This window comes from Arachis hypogaea, chromosome 19 (assembly GCF_003086295.3).
Source record: "Arachis hypogaea cultivar Tifrunner chromosome 19, arahy.Tifrunner.gnm2.J5K5, whole genome shotgun sequence".
Classification (NCBI taxonomy): domain Eukaryota; kingdom Viridiplantae; phylum Streptophyta; class Magnoliopsida; order Fabales; family Fabaceae; genus Arachis; species Arachis hypogaea.
This window is the reverse complement of record NC_092054.1, coordinates 27,860,231-27,880,429: the sequence shown is the minus strand read 5'-3', so window position 1 is coordinate 27,880,429 and position 20,199 is coordinate 27,860,231. Positions and strand designations below refer to the sequence as shown.

General features: G+C 35.8%; 1 protein-coding gene and 1 non-coding gene across 6 annotated transcripts; both read right to left on the bottom strand.

Annotated features, from left to right (window-relative positions):
* Positions 1-933: 933 nt before the first annotated feature.
* On the bottom strand, positions 934-7,091 carry LOC112775993 (mitochondrial inner membrane protease ATP23). Of its 5 annotated transcripts, none has more exons than XM_025819936.3 (7): positions 6,828-7,091; positions 5,671-5,925; positions 4,317-4,592; positions 4,080-4,204; positions 3,094-3,231; positions 2,909-2,992; positions 934-1,289 (listed from the first exon to the last, which is right to left on the bottom strand). In XM_025819936.3, exons 3-7 carry the CDS (start codon positions 4,402-4,404, stop codon positions 1,155-1,157), a joined length of 570 nt encoding a protein of 189 aa, XP_025675721.1. In that variant the 5' UTR covers positions 4,405-4,592; positions 5,671-5,925; positions 6,828-7,091; the 3' UTR covers positions 934-1,154. The 5 variants fall into 5 exon arrangements, with proteins under 5 accessions (XP_025675721.1, XP_025675723.1, XP_025675722.1 ...); XM_025819938.3 differs by having other exon boundaries at positions 934-1,228; positions 6,828-7,017; XM_025819937.2 differs by lacking the exon at positions 5,671-5,925 and having other exon boundaries at positions 6,828-7,084.
* An 11,778-nt stretch (positions 7,092-18,869) lies between these two features.
* LOC112781621 (small nucleolar RNA R71) lies at positions 18,870-18,977 on the bottom strand. Its single transcript, XR_003192387.1, has one exon. It is a non-coding gene; the product is annotated as a small nucleolar RNA R71 (small nucleolar RNA).
* Between the last annotated feature and the right edge of the window lie 1,222 nt (positions 18,978-20,199).

The window sequence follows — 20,199 nt, the reverse complement described above, 5'->3', positions numbered from 1 at the left end:
TAGTGTTACATGAGTGCCATGTTGCATGACATCAACATAACCAAATTAGTACCAATCCTTCTGTGTCATGTTGTGACACTTAAACATATTTGCATCTTACTGGAATTTCTTTAGTGTTTCAAGAGCAAACAAAAGTTATTGTTCTATTCCATTCATATTCTGACACAATAACCGTATTGGGACGAGAGATATGTTAGTTAAAAAAAGGTACACATTTTTAAAAGATTAAATTATTCTGTTAATTCTTATAATTTTATCAAATTTATAATTACATCATTATTATTCTAAAATTATTTAATTTAACAGAATATACCGAACTTATTCCTTAGTGGTGAAATATAGACTAAAAGTTTAAAATGCTTTTGTAACATTTACGGTTAAAAACAATCTAATTACAAATTTAAAATTAATATAGAAATTAAATTAAAAAATTTTAAAATGTAAAAACTTAATTACAAATTTAAAAAAATTATAGAATCTAATAGAGTATTTTAACTTTTAAAATTAATCATGTAATGACTTTTATGATAGTTTTTGTGAAGTTAATCTAGATAAAAAAAACTCGTATTACTATTGCGTTGCAACATGAAAGAAATAGAACAAAAACTCTTCTTTTCTCTTAGAGCACTTAAGAAATTTTTGGATTAAAATCCTCTAGTGAAAAATTTAATAAAGTAGTAAAGTAAAGAATTAATCACTCTTATATTAAGATAGTAGAACACACATTTTATAAAAATTACAAATTTAATAGTGATTAATTTCTCACTTATCACTTTATCAATTTTCTCACTTTAGAATATCTAAAATCAATTCTTTGTACGCCAGTAATGCTGTTGAAGGGAAAACCATTTGATGGACTAATTTGACAATTTCTTGAACTAAAATGACAATCAATCATACAAGAATTAAATTGAGCATATACCCTAGAAGATCTGTTAAACAGAGAAAAATTTATTGAAATTTACACCATAAAAATAACAAGCCTTCAAGTCAATGATTTGTATAATTAATTCTCAATATTGGGTCATTAAGCCGGTCTCCCTCCAAAACTGTTAATCACAGAAAGAATAGCAAGAAGGGTAACACTACCAAGTACCAACCATAACAAAGCTTTATCCCACTAAAATGGTAACACTACCAATCCATGCAATTTCTTATGGAGCTTTATCAAATGGCTGTGTGTCATTGTAACAAATATCCCATACATCTTCCATTGAATCCTTGGCAGCTGAACCAACACAATTGGGGTTTGAAAACAAAGATAACAAGACTCTTCTTCTAATACACTCCTTCAAGTTTCAATATATTAAAGTAAATCAGCACTGAATAACATTAAATATCTCTAGAACATAGAGTAAACTTCAACAAGAGAATTGCATAACAGTTCTAATGTAGTATAAAATACAAAATAGTATCCAGCTTTTAAAAATAATTGTTTATTGTAAAGTTCCATTCTTCACCTCAGCCAATCATCGGAACATTTTTAAGAAAAAATTATTAGTTCAATTATCATGCAATGATGATGGTATTAATATTAGGAGCATTATCAGTGACAGGAATATTATCAATTATATTTCCCTAGAGAATTTGAATTCTGGTAACCCATATTTCTATTATTTGCTAACGAATTTGCACTCCCAAATCTATACCATAATTCACAGACCAATGACCACTTGCCTTTAAACCACATGATAGAGAGCAAGCTTGTTATTGTATATGGGAAGATAGAAAAAAGCCATGATATATAATAAAATAATTGATCAATTTCTTTTTTCCTTCGAACCTCAATGGATGGTCATTTAGGTGGATAGAAATTATGAACTAAGCATATGCTGACATTAGAGACAACTGAAAATATTACCAAGTCATTATATGACAAGAAACAAGTCATGCATAGGTTTCCATATTATCCTCTTGTTACCCTTCACTAAGGTTTAGTTCATAATTTGAGCATAAGAGGCCTAGGAGATGACTTCAATCTCATAATGTGAAACTTCTAAGCTTACCTTTGGTTCATCTAAGTCAAAGGAAAACCAGCAATACACGTAGTTAGGTCTGCTAGGAGCAATATATCCATTCGAATTCAAATTATCCCTCTTGCTAATTAACTCCCTATGCCTTGCATTTTTCGACCCCGTCTACTAATTTAACAACCAACAAATAAATATTCAACAGAAGATGAATCACCTCAGTAAAGACAGACTAGATAGTAAATTACAACTATGCATAAGTTGCAAATTATTTTACATTGGAATTTGGAACAACTAACATGGATGATAAGTTTGATCATGGAAATGGCCCTGACATTGATCACAAACAATTTTTTTATACCATTCTTAAAAAATGGCGGAAGTCTTTGATCATTGATCTGGCAACTTAACTTGGCCTATCATTTTAAAGCTAGCTATTTACTCACTTGGCTGAAACTTGTACTTGTATTGATCAGATCATATCTCATGTATTTATCACATGACAAGTTATCAGATCAATACTTGGTTACTGGTTAATGGACCCATATAGCAATAATCCATTATAGCTTACATGGGTGACTAAGGAAGATGGCTTAAACTGTAGCAAGAATATTCTTTGGCATCCAATAATCATAATAATAACAAAGGAACCCTCATTTTTATGTTTTGATATGTTTCAAAAGATTTAGGTGCAACATCGAGTGATTTATTTTGCACTCCTAATCCCCTCCAGCACCAAGTGCACTTTATAAAATTTTGAGATTAATGCTTCTATGGAAGACTTTACAGAACTCAGATACTTTCTCCTCAATCAACATGTAATGTATTCAGATTTAAAACAACCATGATAAGACGTGGAATGTAAATCTATTGGAAGATTTAATTGAAAGAAAAAATAAAGGATAGGTATTAACAGAGGAAAAAAAGTAAAAGTGTACCGGTTCATGCCCTCGCAATTTGAAATGACCACGAAGTAGTTCCCGCATGAAATGACAATCACCGCTTAAATGACCAGCTCGTATCTGTTTCAACGGAATGTTGAGAAACGCTGGACAGGAAAGTTATAAGATATAAAAACCTATTCAATTTAATATTTGGTGGGAAAACACTTCAGGATAGGCACCTCACTACAAGCTTGGTGAGCACAATTATTCCAACGTAAATTGACAGCACGACAGTCATCATATGCATGAATTAGCTCATGAATTATCAACTGGTTGACCTCATCTTGAAATGTCACATGGTTGCTGCACACAAATATCTGCAATCAAAGGCACTCCAATAGAGGATTAAATGAATGTTAGGTCATTGCAAATCTTGCCACATAACCAAAAAGAAGCAACAACAACAACAAAGCCTTGTCCCACTAGGTGGAGTCGGCTACATGGATCAAATGACGCCATTGAGCTCTATCATATATCATGTCTACAGAGAGACCGTTTACATGTAGATCTCATTTGACCACCTCATGGATGGTCTTCCTAGGTCTTTCTTTGCCTTTCACCCTTTGTCCATCTTCTATCTCATCCACCCTCCTGACTGGGTGCTCTGTTGGTTTTCTTCTTACATGTCTAAACCACTTGAGACGCGATTCTACTATCTTCTCACATAACCAAAAAGAAGAATTGACCACAAATAGTTTATGCACTAGTATTGCTGTATTGGCACCTTATTTTCTTTGCAAACAAGACAATTTCATTTGACTTAAATAGTTTATACAGAACAGGTATTGGATCTTGATATAGTTTTGGAAGCCATGGCCACCTTATTAATTTGGAAAGCGCCTTTGACAAATATACAAATCATTTCCCTCTCAGAAAAAAAAAAATATTAAAGCATTGCAAAAGCACTCCAAAATTAATAGTTAAGATCTGCAACCAAACAGTGATCCCAATCCTATAGTAGATTCAACACGATTACCATTTAAAGCAGCCAAAAATCAGCCACCGATATAAAATACACGACGAAATACAAAATACGCATTGAAAATGAGTTAAACAACACATGTCCAGAAAAACAAAATATCTGATTTGATATAGCATTTTTGAATTTGAATAAAGAGACCTAAAGAGAAAAATAAAATGTAAATGCCTAAAAGGAAATAGGTACCCCGTGACCAGGAGCAAAATAAGCCATGCCTTTCCTCCCTTGGCAAACAACAGCTCTGAAGAAATTGTCCTTCACAGTACAGCCAGCTTCTGCCATGCGTTGCCTCAAGAACTTCACCTTTGGAACTGCCAGACAACAATGAAAGGAAGAATCAAAATCAGCAGAGCAAACACTGAAAAACGCCCAAACCAATTCAAAAGTAATCTGAATTGTGGGATTAATTAGTGAAAAGAATACGTTGGAGACTCTTTTGAATCATAGCTTGAACTTCGTCGACTGCTTTGACTCCCAAAGAACCACCAGGGGAAGAAGAATCCTGTGCCATTGGTTCGGTTCGGTTCACAAATGCTAATGAGAAGCGTAGGAAGGGGGTTAGTTAGGGTTTGAGAAAACTTTAGTTAGTAGAGGACCACACTCTGAAGATGATGGAGCGGAGCAAGGTTCTGAAAACTAAACCGGTCGTCGAACCACTCTAGCTATTGGTTTATTGATTCATTGGTTCAATCGATTCGACTGTAATTCAATCGAAAAAATCGTTTTATAATAAAATAATAAATAAAATATAAATAAACACACTAAAACATAATTATAGTCTAATATAAACTTTAAAGTATCATCCAAATTAAAAATACTACATAAACTACAATGTTATGATCTCACTCAAATACAAACTCAAAAATTAAATAACAAAAATAACCAACCAAACATAAATGCCAACATCCAAAGTTCCCAGCAAAATTACCAACAACCTTGAGAGAAACCAATAATAACAACAAAATTCAACCCACAGCAAGGTTCACAAATTAACTAAAAACATATAATAACTATTTGCTCGCTAACTGGATATTTAATATTGTAGATTTAGTAACAACGATGGTCTAAAACCATAATAAAATCTATACCATTAGATTATCTTGATATATAATCCAATTAATTGAATTAACAATGCAAGATCTTGCTCATAATAATCTGCATTTTAAAAGGGGAACTCCTTTTCCTGCTTAGAGTTGACCCTTCTTACACCACATTTTTTTTCTTCCCATATTAACGATTATTTCTATTTCTAACATATGAATCTGTTGTAATATAACATACATTCAAAATATGGAGACATGTTTTCCAATGGAACCAAAAGAAAAGAGAAAAAGGAAAAATATTGAAGACATACCAAACAGCTTAGAAGTCATGGCAAAAAGAAGAAAATATGCAGTTACAGCTAAAGCTGAGAGGCTAAACTCAACTGTCCACTGATGTGAATGCTAAATTTCAAGATTAAGCCACATTTCCTTGAAGAAGACCTTCTCTAATTTAATTAATAACCCACAGCAAGGTTCACAGCAACCCATAGCAAAATTCAACCCATAGCAATAACTATAATCCAATCTAATTACAATATCATAGCAACCCCAGGCAAAGTTCACAGATTAATTAACAATTATTCAACCAATAATAACAGCAAAATTCACAGATTAATTAACAATTATTCAACCCATAACAAGTTCATAATTATTCAACAATTATTATTCAACAATTATTGTTTTAAAAAATAAAACCTAGAAGCTAGAAGCACAAAATAGAGGGGGAACTGGACCTGTGGAACCGAGCTAACACCGGCGATGGTGGAACAGAGGTGCTCGACGGAGGCAGGAACCGCGACGATAGAATAGATGGTGCTTCCAGAGCTGAAACGACTGTAATCTTCAAAGCTCCAACTTGCGACGGAGACGAGAGTGGTTCAGCGGCTGGACGAAAGTGACGGAGACAGCTCGCCGGTGTTGACAGGAAGGAAGAGTGCGAGGGTGAAGGGAGGGAGATAGCTGCGCCGTTGTGTGTGTTGCTACGGTTCCTGGGTTGGGAGGGCAGGGTAATCGCGTAATGCACAATGGGGGAATGGAGGGTTTAGTACATAGTTGTAAGAACCGAAACCGGTGATCAAACCGATCAGGTTACTGGTTTACTGGTTTATTGATTCAACCAATAAATTACTGGTTGAACCAATAAAACCGGTTTCACATAAATAAAAAATATAATAGCAAAGGTATAAAACAAAAGCTATTACAAAATACAAATTCACATCAATTGTTCAATGTTGGGAGCATAACCTATTTCAAACAGTTCAATTCAAAGGGTTCCTGTTAAGCAAGACAAAAGCAATCATATATGCATTCACTAAAATCTGTTTTGGACATAAAACCAGTTTTGCCGGCATGTTTTCAAGCCTAAATTTGCCGAATGATTTAAATTATGAGCAAGATTGGTACCTAACTAAGACATACAACCATGAGAAATTGATGAATGAAATAACTCACAAGTAAAATAGTTGCATTCAACTTGAAAATAACCATTCAATTCAACACACATTTAAAAGCAACACCATAATAGTTCAACAGCAAATAATTCGACAAAAAGACTCAGAGTCACTACACTAAACAGATGCACAATGGCATAATAGTTCAACAGCACATAATTCAACAAAAATTGCTAGAAAATCCAGCAATCTATCTTCTAAAGCAAACAGGCATAATGGCATATAAAAAATTAATAAAAAATCCAGCAATCACTACACTAAACAGATGCACAATAAAAAATTCAACAAATTCAGTAATTTCATAATCAAGAATCAATAAATTCATAATCAAGAATCAACAAATTCAACCAATTATAATTAAACATTTAACATAAACAGAACATAATAACTACAAAAACAGAGATAATGGCATAATGCGAGGAGACCACCAACGGACCAACCTGTCCGACAGATGAGGCAGTGGACAGAGAGGACGCGACGCCGCCGCCGACGGAGCAAGGAGCTGCGATGAAGAAGACGACCTGCGAGGCTGCGAGCCAAAGCGCGACGTGCAAGGAGGTCGTCGGAGCCGCACCGTGTCTGGAGGGACGAAGATGACGAGACGGCCGGCGGGGTTGGAGCCTGGAGGGGTTGCTGGCTTGCTGCCTTACTGGGCAATGGGTGCCGTTGGGTATTAGTGTTAGGGGGAATGGGTCAATGGGGATGGGGATGCGGATGGGGATATGGTTGGTAGGTAGGGGTGGCAAAACGGGTCAAGCCCGTCGGGCCGATCCGCTAAACCCGCTAAAAAGGGCGGGTCGAGCTAGGATTTGGAGCCCGCCAAATTAAAAAAACCCACCAAACCCGCACCGCCAAATTAAAAAAACCCACCAAACCCGCACCGCCAAATTGGCGGGTTTTGGCGGGGCGGGGCGGGCCGGTCCACCGGGCCGAAGATTTTTATTTTTCTTTTTTTTTATTAAATAAAAAGTGTGATTACTATTATAAAATTAATAATTATAGAATTTTTAAACACTTTTTTTCATTTTTGTTTTTATTCTTCTTTTAGTTATTAACTTTATTTATTTTATTTTACAATTTTGTATATATGCTCAAATTATGTAACTTATTTTTAAAAATAAAGATGATTCTATTGACAAATATTATTTTAAACAATTTTATTGAAGTTAAAAATTAAAAAAATAGTAAAAAAATTATATTATAATTTGACTATTTTTTATTTGTATTTGATTTTTTAATTATTATTTTTTAGTTAATTTTAATGAATTTTATTTTTTAAAAAAAAGAAGCGGGCTAGCCCGCCAACCCGCCAATCCGCCATAAAGCGGGGCGGGCTAGCATTTTGAACCCATTTTAGTTGGCGGGGCGGGCCGATCCGCCCCATTTATAGGGCAGGCCTAGGCGGGGCGGCGCGGGTTAGGGCGGGCCGGCCCGCTTTGCCACCCGTATTGGTAGGTTCGAGTGTTTTGTGTGTTTATTATTTTATTTTTTTATAAAACCCAAATCAACGTCGCTTTGGCTAAGGGAGAAAAAAAAAGAGAGCTTCGAACCAGATGGGTTATTCAAAACCGCCGATTCGCCGGTTTTTCACAAAATTGGACGGTTCAATCCGGTTCTATCCAGTTCTGTTCTTTATCCGGTCAGATTATTCAATCGGACTGGCCAAGTGACTGGTTCATCGGTTTTTCGGTTAAACCAGCCGGCCCGGTCCGGGTCGTTTCTTATAACTATGGTTTAGTGCATCCAAACGATTGTGTTTTGCACTTTTGCTAAATTCTCAAAAACTAGCCGGTTTACGGTTCGGTTCGACCGACCGGTTCCCGGCCGATTTGGCGATCCAACGGTAGCTTTCTAATCTTGCGGTTTTGGCATTGATTCAAACCGGAATTTCTATCGGTTCTCGGTTCGACCAGCCGGTTCGAATCGGTTTTCACAACCTTAGAGCGGAGGAAAGGAGGGGCAGAAGCAGAGTGTGGAAAGCAACAGTTGTCGAGGGAGAGGGCAGAAGAGGGCTTATGGTAAAGGTTAAAAATTAAAGAGTATATACCTATTTTGGTCCTCAAAGAATTTCAGACCAGACACTTTAGTCCCCAACAAAAATTAATTACTTGATTGGTCCCTAACAATTAATTCCATCAGTCATTTAGGTCCTTTGCTCTCTCAATTCTAACGGAGGACAAAATGGTCCTTGATAACTCTAACAGAGGACAAAATGGTCCCTGGCAACCTCTGTGTAGAAACAACACTGTTCTCTTCCAATTTCCATCATATCTCGCATAACCCTAACAGTCTAACATTGCAACTTCAAGTTACATGTGCATATTCTCAACTTCAATGTTCAAAAGAAGAAAAATCCTCAACTTGTTTTCAACCAATTCATACTCAAGAAACTAATGACTATTTCTCTCAAGTACTTATCGTCTTCGATGGATCCCATGAATCTATACAGCAAGTTTGATTTGTTAAGACCCATTGTTGTCATCGCCATCTTCCTCCTCCTCTGTCCTATTATTTCCATGGCCACATTGTCCACCACTCCGATCGCTTCCTTTATCTTCTTCTCCGAATTAATGTTCAGTAATCGCTTCAGTTTCTATATGAGCGGTGACCTTGACATTGCTTGCTATACTGATAGCTTGGATGCAAGGTTGAAGCTGTCTACCAGCTTGGACCTGGGAAGAGAAGGAATGAAGCACTTGGGGTCCATTCTAAATGAGAATTTACATATGATGTTGAAGGAGAATCTTCTCGTGATGTCCTAGTGTCCAACAATCTATATTGCTTGGCAGATAGTGGAGAAAGACGTGCCTTTAGGGTAGTTGTAGAATTTGATCTTGAGGATGTGGTGGACGTTGTCGGGGTTGGAAGTGATGCTGTTATCGAGGATGTGGAGGTGTATGCTTTTGGTGGGCGAAGTGGGGAGGAGGTGGGTATACTAGTCACAGATATTTGGAAAGTGTGTGGTCCATGACATGTTGAGGTAGGTGTGACACGCGTGGCAGTTACACCATAACTTGATCTTGGAGTTGAAGAGGAGAAAGGAGAAGATGGAGAAGAAGACTATGAAGGTGAAGAAGGAAAGTATGAATGTTAAGGTTATACGAGATATTATGGAAATTGGGGGAGAACGGTGTCGTTTACAAACAGAGGAGGCCAAGGATCATTTTGTCCTCTGTTAGAGTTGCCAGGGACCATTTTGTCCTCTGTTAGAGTTGTCAGGGACTATTTTGTCCTCCGTTAGAGTTGACGGAGCAAAGGACCTAAGTGTCTGACGGAATTAATTGTTAGGGACTAATTGAGTAATTAATTTTAGTTAGGGACTAAAATGTCTGGTCTGAAATTCTTTGAGGACCAAAATAGGTATATACTCAAAATTAAAATTACAATTTTGAAAATTATTTAGGTGCAAATGAGAAAAAAACAAATTATGTTTTGTTGTAAAATAAACAAATAAAGAAAAAAATATAAAATAGAGAGGTGTAAATAAATAATTCTAATATTCACCGTAATTAATAACTCAATATAATAGAAATGATTTATATATATATTACTAATATATTACTAATATACGTAACAACGTATATATAAAAGAGAGAGAAGAGTGTTTATATTGACCGTATAAAGAGAGATAAAGAATTGTTGTTATTGATTGTGTCATTTGTTTCATATCACGCTTCTATTTATATGTCCACAAAAGCTATATTTTCAAACGTAATTAAATTTGATCTTATCTTGATAAGTTTAATTTTTATATTGAAAAAGTTAGTTGTCCAGAATTGTGAAGAAAGTCACAATTAATTAAATGGGCATCTACCCATGTATATCACAACACTCCTTCTTGGATGTCTATTTAGGATTATGCCTCATTAAAACCTTACTAAAGAAAAACTCAATGAGAAAAAACTTTAGTGAAAGAAAAAGAATACAATATCATCTGTGATGGAGACTGTCTCATTAAAACCCTTGTTAAGAAAAATCCAATAGAGAGAAAAATCTGACTAAATAAAAAAGAGTTCAGTCTCTCCCTCTTGCCGACATTATTTTATATCTTGAAATCAGCGCATCCCAATCTGATGTACCAATCTTTCAACGGAGGATTTTAGAAGCGACTTTGTAAATAAATCTGTCAGATTATTACTTGAGCGGATCTGTTGGATATCAATTGTTCCTTGATTTTGAAGGTCATGAGTGAAGAAGAATTTAGTAGAAATATGATTTGTTCTATCACCTTTGATTTATCCGCCTTTAAGTTGCGCAATGCATGCTGTATTATCTTCAAACAGAACAGTTGGAGCTATCTTATGATCAATCAGTCCATATGATAACAGAATACATTGAATCAAACTATTGAGCCAAAAACACAAGCGACTTGCTTCATGTATCGCTAGTATTTCAGTATGATTAGAGGATGTTGCTGCTATCGTCTGTTTCGTGGACCTCCATGATATAGCTATATCCACCATATGTGAACAGGTATCCTTTTTGAGATCTCCCTTTGTGTAGATAAGACAAGTATCTTGCATCTGCATAGCCAACTAGTTGTGACTTTGATCCATATGGATAAAAAATCCCATGTCAACCGTTTCATGAAGATATTGAAAGATTTGTTTGATTCCATTCCAATGTCTTCTAGTTGGAGAAGAACTATGACTTGCTAGTAAGTGATGTATGAGCATCTTTTCTATATTTTCTTATTATTTTAGATATGAATTTATTGAGTTTTATTTATATTTTAGTGTTTGAAGCCTATTTGGATGTTACTTTGAGGCACATTGTGGTTTTATTAATTTCAGGAAAGATTCGGACGAGTTTGACAGAGTTAATGCAGAAGAAAAAGGAAGAAAGTGGACGTTATGAACCCTGATATCCTCGCACTCCAACAAGCATAAATTGAGCTACAGAGGTCCAATTGATACAATTTTAGTGGCATTAGAAAGCCAACTTCCAGAGCTTTCTAACGATATATAATAGTTTATAATTTTCTTCTAGTATCATGGCGCTAATCACCAATGTCGGCGTTTAGCGCCAAGTACCTCGTAACTAGTGCCCAAACCACTGCCTCATGGGGGAGCTAAACGCCGCAGGAAGGCAACAACAACTAGAAGTTTACAGCCTCCAGGGGCGCTAAACGCCAGTAGCGCGGATCTGATGAGCGGATATTTTATACGCTTTTTGCTATCATTTTCATATATTTTTAGCATGTTTTGTTTAAGTTTCATTATGTTTTCATAGGTTTTAGTGTAAAATTCACATTTTTGGATTCTACTTTGAGTTTGTGTGTTTTTATGCAATTTCAGGTATTTTCTGGCTGAAATTGAGGAGCTGGAGAAAAAGTCTGATTCAGAGGCAGAGAAAGTGCTGCAGATGCTGTCAAGATCTGACCTCCTTGCACTCAAAAGAGATTTTTTGGAGCTACAGAAATCCAAATGGAGCATTCTCAATGGTTATAGAAAGCTAACATCTAGGGCTTTTCAGCAATGTATAACAGTTTATACTTTGCTTCAGAATTGAAGGCCCAAAACTGGCGTTCAACGCCAGCCATCTGCCCTATTCTGGCGCCCAACGCCCAAGGGAGGAGTAACCAGCGTCCAATGTCCAAGAAGGTGCCCCTAGCCAGCGGTCAACGCCATAGGACCCTCCTAGCACGTGGCTTACTCTTTTGCTCAGCCCAAATACCCACCAAGTGGGCTCCAGAAGTGGATTTTCGCACTAAAAGACTGTTTTACCCTTCTTATGTAATAATTAGTTATTAGTCTAGTATTTATTTGAAAACTTTCATACTTTTGAGAGAACCTTTTGACACTTTACACGTTTTACATTCTATTTTCTATTAGTATGAGTCTCTAAATCTCCTAGGTTGAGGGGAGGAGCTCTGCTGAGTTTTATGGATTAATAAAAGCATTACTGTTCTATCTTCAATCCGTGTTTGATTCTCTCTTCTAAGATGTATCTTTGTTCTTCGTCATTATGAATGCGTTGAACCGGCACAAGGTTACATTCTACATGGGTTCAAGGTGAGTCTTTCATCAGATAATGATGAACCACTAGCTTGATTATACATCTCTTAGATGGCTAATCTACGACTTCGTTGGGGACTTCTCGAGACACCAGTTCAGCCGAGATATGGGGAGATTAGAGTCTTTGTGGTAGAGGCTAGAACCAAAGGCGTATCATTCTCTAATCTAGAAGATTCGACCTTGTCTGTGGTGTTTTGAGTAGGATCACTAAGGAGAATAAACTGCAGGAACTTCACCCTCAATCAGACTGGATCCGCACTAACCCTGGGGTTCAGCACTGGAGGAGAATCGGCGACCTCTCAAGAAAGGCGTTGATCACATACAGCCTGCCATAGAAGAAGTCATTCACAGTTGGAGGAGACAGTAAAACCGAATTGATCCAGAAGAGCAAAGCATCTCTGAAGTCTTAATTATCTTCTTATCATTGCATTCACCTTCAATTGAGTAACGTTATCTTTATTTTACTTTTATGTGCTTTAAACAAACAAAAAACTTTTCTATCTGCCTGACTAAAATCTACAAGATAACTATAGGTTGCTTCAAATCACAATCCTCGTGGGATCGATCCTGACTCACTCAGGTATTACTTGGATGACCCAGTGCACTTACTGGTTCAATTGTGCGAAGTTTAATTCCACGCACCAGGATCCAAATTTAAGAAAAGAGCTTCATTAGTTAGATTTGGGTCATATTTATCTTATTTTATTTTATTTTGGTTATTTTTATTTACAAACAAAATATTTTAGGTTTAGAATTTATTATTTTATTTTAGTTTCAAATCTAATTAGGTTATATATAAAAGGGAAAAGATTCAGCCTTTCGAGGCTCATCAGTCTTCTCTCTTCGGCACTTTCACAACTTCTGAACCCTAGTTTTCTCTCTAAGTCATGAGCCACTAAACCTCCTGGTTAAGGTTATGAGCTCTGTTTATCTCTATGGATTAAGACTATTATTATTCTATTTTAATTAATGTATTGATTCAGTTTCAAGGATTACTTTCGTTCTTCATCTTATGAATCTGGGTAGATCGGAAGAATAACCCATATTCTATATGCATTCTTGTGATTCTTGGAAGAGTTATCTCGCTTGAACACTATTTTGAAAGTAAAATCCTCCTAAATTACTAATTACTTGAACTTAACAGGATACATGACATATAATCCTCTTATATTTGGGTAATTAGGGTTTTTGTGGCTGATAAACTAGAACTGAACCTAACCCTCTAATCTATATTAAGTGACCAAGACATTGGCGGTTGATTAGGTTAGAGGAGACTAGACCACTAAGGAATTAGGGTTTAGTCAATTACAGTTTTTCATGAAATGAATCTTGTATGATTAAAATAGTTAGTAAAAAAAACTTAATCCGGAAGAATAAATAACTCCAAAACCTTAACTGCTTTCTCTCATATATTTTACACCAATTCCACTGTTCGTTTTTCTACTCTCTGAATTTATGTTTAATGCGATTCAAAATCCTCAAAACACCACTTTCTGCTTGCCTGAATAAGTGATTCATTCGACTATTGTTGCTTAGTCCATTAATCCTCGTGGGATCGATCCTCACTCTCCTAAGGTATTACTTGGTACGACCCAGTGCACTTGCCGGTTAGTTTGTAGATATTCGAAAATCCGCGACCAAGTTTTTGGCGCCGTTGTCAGGGATTGACTTTGATTGACAACTAACCATTATCTGATTGCTTAGATTAGATGTTCTTAGTTTTTATTTCTTATTTATTTTGTTCTTTAAATTTTCAAAAATTTAGTTTTATTTTATTTGAAATTTTTCTCTTAATTCCTGAAATTAAGTTGGGTGTTCCATTAGTTGTTTTATTTTTCCTAGTAGTTTTACTTATTGAGTTCAAAATTTTGTGTCCTATTTTTGCTTATTAGTTGTTTGAATTTTCTGTTTGATTTATTCACTTATTCATTTTGTTTCTTTTACACAGGTTACCTCACTGGAAATTCTCTTCACTCTGACTACAGATTCCCACTCTTTCTTTGTTTTCTGTTGTTTATGAGCAGGAAAAAGAACAAAAAACCTCTTCAAGACTTTGATCCCGAAATTGAGAGGACCTTGAGAAGGCGTTTACAGCAGGCTAGAGTTTAGAAAGCCGGTGAGAATCTCAAGGATCATTTTGACAAGGAAGTTGAAGAGATCACTATGGATCCCAACAATAACAATCTTGTTAATCCAAATGCTCTTCATGGTCCTAATATTCATGAGCAACCCAGAAGGACACTTGGTTCATACACTGCTCCTAGTCCTAATTTCTATGGGAATAGCATAGTTGTACCCCCTGTGGCTGCTAACAACTTTGAGTTGAAGCCTCACTTGATTTCTCTGGTGTAACAAAATTTCCAGTTACGTGGACTCCCGGAGGAAGATCCAAATCTGTTTATTTCTAATTTCCTGCAGATCTGTGATATTGTGAAGACCAATAGTGTTCAGCCTGACGTTTATAAGTTTCTCCTCTTTCTGTTTGGTCTATGGGATAGAGCCAAGTAGTGGCTTGATACATGATGAGCAGATAATTTATACGCTTTTTGGCATTGTTTTTAAGTAGTTTTTAGTATAATTTAGTTAGTTTTTACTATGTTTTTATTAGTTTTCAAGAAAAATTCAGATTTTTGGACTTTACTATGAGTTTGTGTGTTTTTATATGATTTCAAGTATTTTCTGGCTGAAATTGAGGGACCTGAGCAAAAATCTTATTCAGAGGCTGAAAAAGGACTGCAGATGCTGTTGGATTCTGACCTCCCTGCATGCAAAATGGATTTTCTGGAGCTATAGAAACTCAATTGGCGCGCTCTTAATTGCGTTGGAAAGTAGACATCCAGGGCTTTCCAGCAATATATAATAGTTCATATTTTACCCGAGTTTTGACGATGCAAACTGGCGTTCAAACGCCAACTTCCTGCCCTATTCTGAAGTTAAACGCCAGAAATAGGTTACAAACCAGAGTTAAACACCACAAACAGGCTGCAACCTGGCGTTTAACTCCAAGAGAAGTCTCTACACGTGTAAAGCTCAATGCTCAGTCCAAGCACACACCAAGTGGGCCCCGGAAGTGGATTTCTACATCATTTACTTATCTCTGTAAACCCTAGTAACTAGTTTAGTATAAATAGGACTTTTTACTAGTGTATTAGGGGTCTTGGTCATTCTGGTTCCCCCTCTGGGGCCGAAGCCAATGAACACCATTATCACTTATGTATTTTCAACGGTGGAGTTTCTACACCCCATAGATTAAGGTGTGGAGCTCTGCTGTTCTTCATGAATTAATGCAAAGTACTATTGTTTTTTCCATTCAACTCAAGCTTATTCTTATTCTAAGATATTCACTCGCACTTCAACCTGTTGAATGTGATGATCCGTGACACTCATCATCATTCTCGCCTATGAACGCGTGCCTGACAACCACTTCCGTTCTATCTGCAATAGCTTAAGTGTGTATCTCTTAGCCTCCTGGTTCACGATCAGAGTCTTCGTGGTATAGGCTAGAATAATTGGCGGCCATTCCTGAGGTCCGGAAAGTCTAAACCTTGTCTGTGGTATTTCGAGTAGGATCTGGGAAGGGATGACTGTTACGAGCTTCAAACTCGCGAGTGTTGGGCGTAGTGACAGACGCAAAAGGATCAATGGATCCTATTCCAACATGATCGAGAACCGACAGATGATTAGCCGTGCGGTGACAGCGCACTTGGACCATTTTCCCTAAGAGGACGGACGGTAGCCATTGACAACGGTGATCCCCCAACGTACAGCTTGCCATGGAAAGGAGTATGAATGATTGAATGAAGGCAGTAGAAAAGCAGAGATTCAGAAGGAGCAAAGCATCTCCATACGCTTATCTGAAATTCTCACCAATGAATTACATAAGTCTCTCTATCTTATTTTATATATTTTAGTTATCTTTAAATTATCAAAACCTCATAACCATTTGAATCTGCCTGACTGAGATTTACAAGATGACCATAGCTTGCTTCAAGCCAACAATCTCCGTGGGATCGACCCTTACTCACGTTAGGTTTATTACTTGGACGACCCAGTGCACTTGCTGGTTAGTTGTGCGGAGTTGTGCGGAGTTGTGAAGAATAATTGAGATTACAATCGTGCGTACCAAGTTGTTGGCGCAGTTGAGATCACAATTTCGTGCACCAAGTTTTTGGCGCCGTTGCCGGGGATTGTTCGAGTTTGGACAACTGACGGTTCATCTTGTTGCTCAGATTAGGTAATTTTATTTTAATTTTAAGCTTTTTGCTTTTACTTTTATTTTCGAAAATAATAATAATAATAATAATAATAATAATAATAATAATAATAATAATAATAATAATAATAATAATAATAATAATAATAATAATAATAATAATAATAATAATAATAATAATAATAATAATATAATTTATATTTGTTCTTCAGAATTTTTAAGAATGAATTCTAGAGTTTCAAATGATGCTTTTATCATCACAGCAGCTAGTTGATTCCCATCAAATTGGCTGTTGTATGTAATGTCCTGCTGAAGTTTGGCTAGCCATGTCTAATTTTTTTAGACTGAAGCTTTAGACTAACATTGCATGATTCCTGGAATTCTTATTAAAAATTTTGAAATCCTTATTTTTCTTTTTCCAAATAATTTTCGAAAAATCCAAAAAAAAATTTATAAAATCATAAAACCAAAAAAATAATTTTGTCTTTCTTGTTTGAGTCTAGTGTCAATTTGTAAGTTTGGTGTCAATTGCATCTTTTTAATTTTCATAAAAAATTTTTCGAAAACTCATGCATGGTGTTCTTCATGATCTTCAAGTTGTTCTTGATGATCTTCTTTGTTTGATCTTTGCATTTTTATGTTTTGTCTTTTCTTATTTTTCATATGCATTTTCAATTTGTTAGTGTCTAAAGTTTGAAAATTTCTAAGTTTGGTGTCTTGTATATTTTTCTTTTCTTAAAAATTTTCAAAAATAAGTCTTGATGTTCATCTTGATCTTCAAAGTGTTCTTGGTGTTCATCTTGACATTCAAAGTATTCTTGCATGCATTAGTTGTTTTGATTCATAATTTCTATGTTTTGATTCAATTTGGTGTTTTTCTCTCTTTTACTAAAAATCCAAAAATAAAAAATATATCTTTCCTTATTTTACTCATATATTTCAAATTTCAAAATTCTATCTTTTCAAATCTTTTTCAAAAATAAAATCTTTTTCATTTATTTTAACATATTTTCGAATTTTTTTTATTGATTTTCAAAATCTTTTTCTTATTCTTACTTCATATTTTCGAAAATCTCACTAACATTTAAGGTTTTAATTAAAAAAATTTTCAAGTTGTTACTTGCCTATTAAAAAAGGTTCAATCTTTGAATTTTAAAATCATATCTTATAATTTCTTGTTAGTCAAAGTAATCAACTTTAATTTCAAAAATCAAATATTTTTAAATTTCTTTTTCAAATCTTTTTCAAAATAAATTTCAATCATGTCTTTTTCAAAACTTAATTTCAAAATCTTTCCTAACCTCTTATCTTTTCAAAATTGATTTTTAAATCTTTTTCAATTAACTACTTAACTTTTTGTTTGATTTTTAAAAAATTCTTATCTTTTTCAAAACCACCTAACTATTTCTCTCTCTCCAATTTTCGAAAATCACTAACACTTTTTCAAAATTCTTTTTAATTAACTAATTGTTTTAAAATTTTATTTTATTTTATTTCTCTTTTTAATTTTCGAATTATAACCAATAATTTAAATAAAAACAAAAATATTTTCCTTTTTCTTTTTAATTATTTTCGAAAACCCCCCTCTTCTTCTCTGTGTTCGAATTTCTCTCTTCTCCTTTTTCTATTCTTCTCTTTGTCCACTTACATAAAGGAATCTCTATACTGTGACATAGAGGATTCCTCTTCTTTTCTGTTCTCTTCTTTTTTATATGAGCAGGAACAGGGATAAAGACATTCTTATTGAAGCTGATCCTGAACCTGAAAGGACTCTTATGAGGAAACTAAGAGAAGCTAAAGCACAACCCTCTAGAGAGGACCTGACAGTAATTTTTGAAAAAGAAGGAGACATGGCCGAACCCAATAACAATGGTGGAGATGTAAGGAAGATGCTTGGTGACTTTATTGCACCCTCTTCTGACTTCTGTGGAAGGAACATCTCTATTCCTGCAATTGGAGCAAACAACTTTGAGCTTAAGCCTCAATTAGTTTCTCTAATGCAGCAGAATTGCAAGTATCATGGACTTCCTTTGGAAGATCCGCATCAATTTTTAGCTGAGTTCTTGCAAATCTGTGACACTATTAAGACTCATGGGGTTGACCCTGAGATTTACAGACTTATGCTTTTCCCTTTTGCTGTAAGAGACAGAGCTAGGATATGGTTGGGCTCACAACCTAAGGACAGCCTGAACTCTTGGAAAAAGCTGGTCAATGCCTTCTTGGCAAAGTTCTTTCCACCTCAAAAATTGAGTAAGCTTAGAGTGGAAGTCCAAACTTTCAGACAGAAGGAAGACGAATCCCTCTATGAAGCTTGGGAAAGATACAAGCAATTGATCAGAAGGTGTCCTTCTGGTATGCTTTCAGAATGGAGCATCATATGCATATTCTATGATGGTCTATCTGAACTGTCCAAGATGTCATTGGACAACTCTGCAGGTGGATCTCTTCATCTGAAGAAGACGCCTGAAGAAGCTCAGGAACTCATTAAAATGGTTGCAAATAACCAATTCATGTACACTTCTGAAAGAAATCCTGTGAATAATGGGACAACTCAGAAGAAATGAGTTATTGAGATAGATACTCTGAATGCCATATTGGCTCAGAACAAAATATTAACTCAGCAAGTCAATATGATTTCTCAGAGTCTGAATGGATTGCAAGCTGCATCCAACAGTACTAAAGAAGCATCTTCTGAAGAAGAAGCTTATGATCCTGAGAACCCTACAATGGCAGAGGTGAATTACATGGGAGAACCCTATGGAAACACCTACAATCCTTCATGGAGAAATCATCCAAATTTCTCATGGAAGGACCAACAGAAGCCTCAACAAGGCTTCAATAATAATGGTGGAAGAAACAGGTTTGGCAATATCAAACCTTTTCCATCATCTTCTCAGCAACAGACAGAGAATTCTGTACAGAGTCATTCTGGCTTGGCAACCATAGTCTCTGATCTATCCAAAACCACACTAAGTTTCATGAATGAAACAAGGTCTTCCATTAAAAATTTGGAGGCACAGGTGGGTCAGCTGAGTAAGAAGATTACTGAAACTCCTCCCAGTACTCTCCCAAGCAATACAAAAGAAAATCCCAAGAGAGAGTGTAAGGCCATAACCATGATCAACATGGCCGAACCTGGAGAGAGTAAGGAGGACATGAGTCTCAGTAAGGAAAGCCTCATGGGACGTCCTTTGGACAGAAAGGAGTTTCCCTTTGAGGAACCAAAGGAATCTGAGACTCATACTGAGACCATAGAGATTCCACTGAACTTCCTTCTGCCATTCATGAGCTCTGATGAATATTCATCCTCTGAAGAGGATGAAGACATCACTGAAGAGCAAGTTGCTAAATATCTAGGAGTAATCATAAAGCTGAATGCCAAGTTATTTGGTAATGAGACTTGGGAGGATGAACCCCCCTTGTTCACCAATGAACTGAATGCATTAATGAGGCAGACATTACCTCAGAAGAAATCGGATCCCAAAAAATTCTTCATACCTTGTACCATAGGCACCATGACCTTTGAGAAGGCTCTGTGTGACCTGGGGTCAGGGATAAACCTCATGCCACTCTCTGTAATGG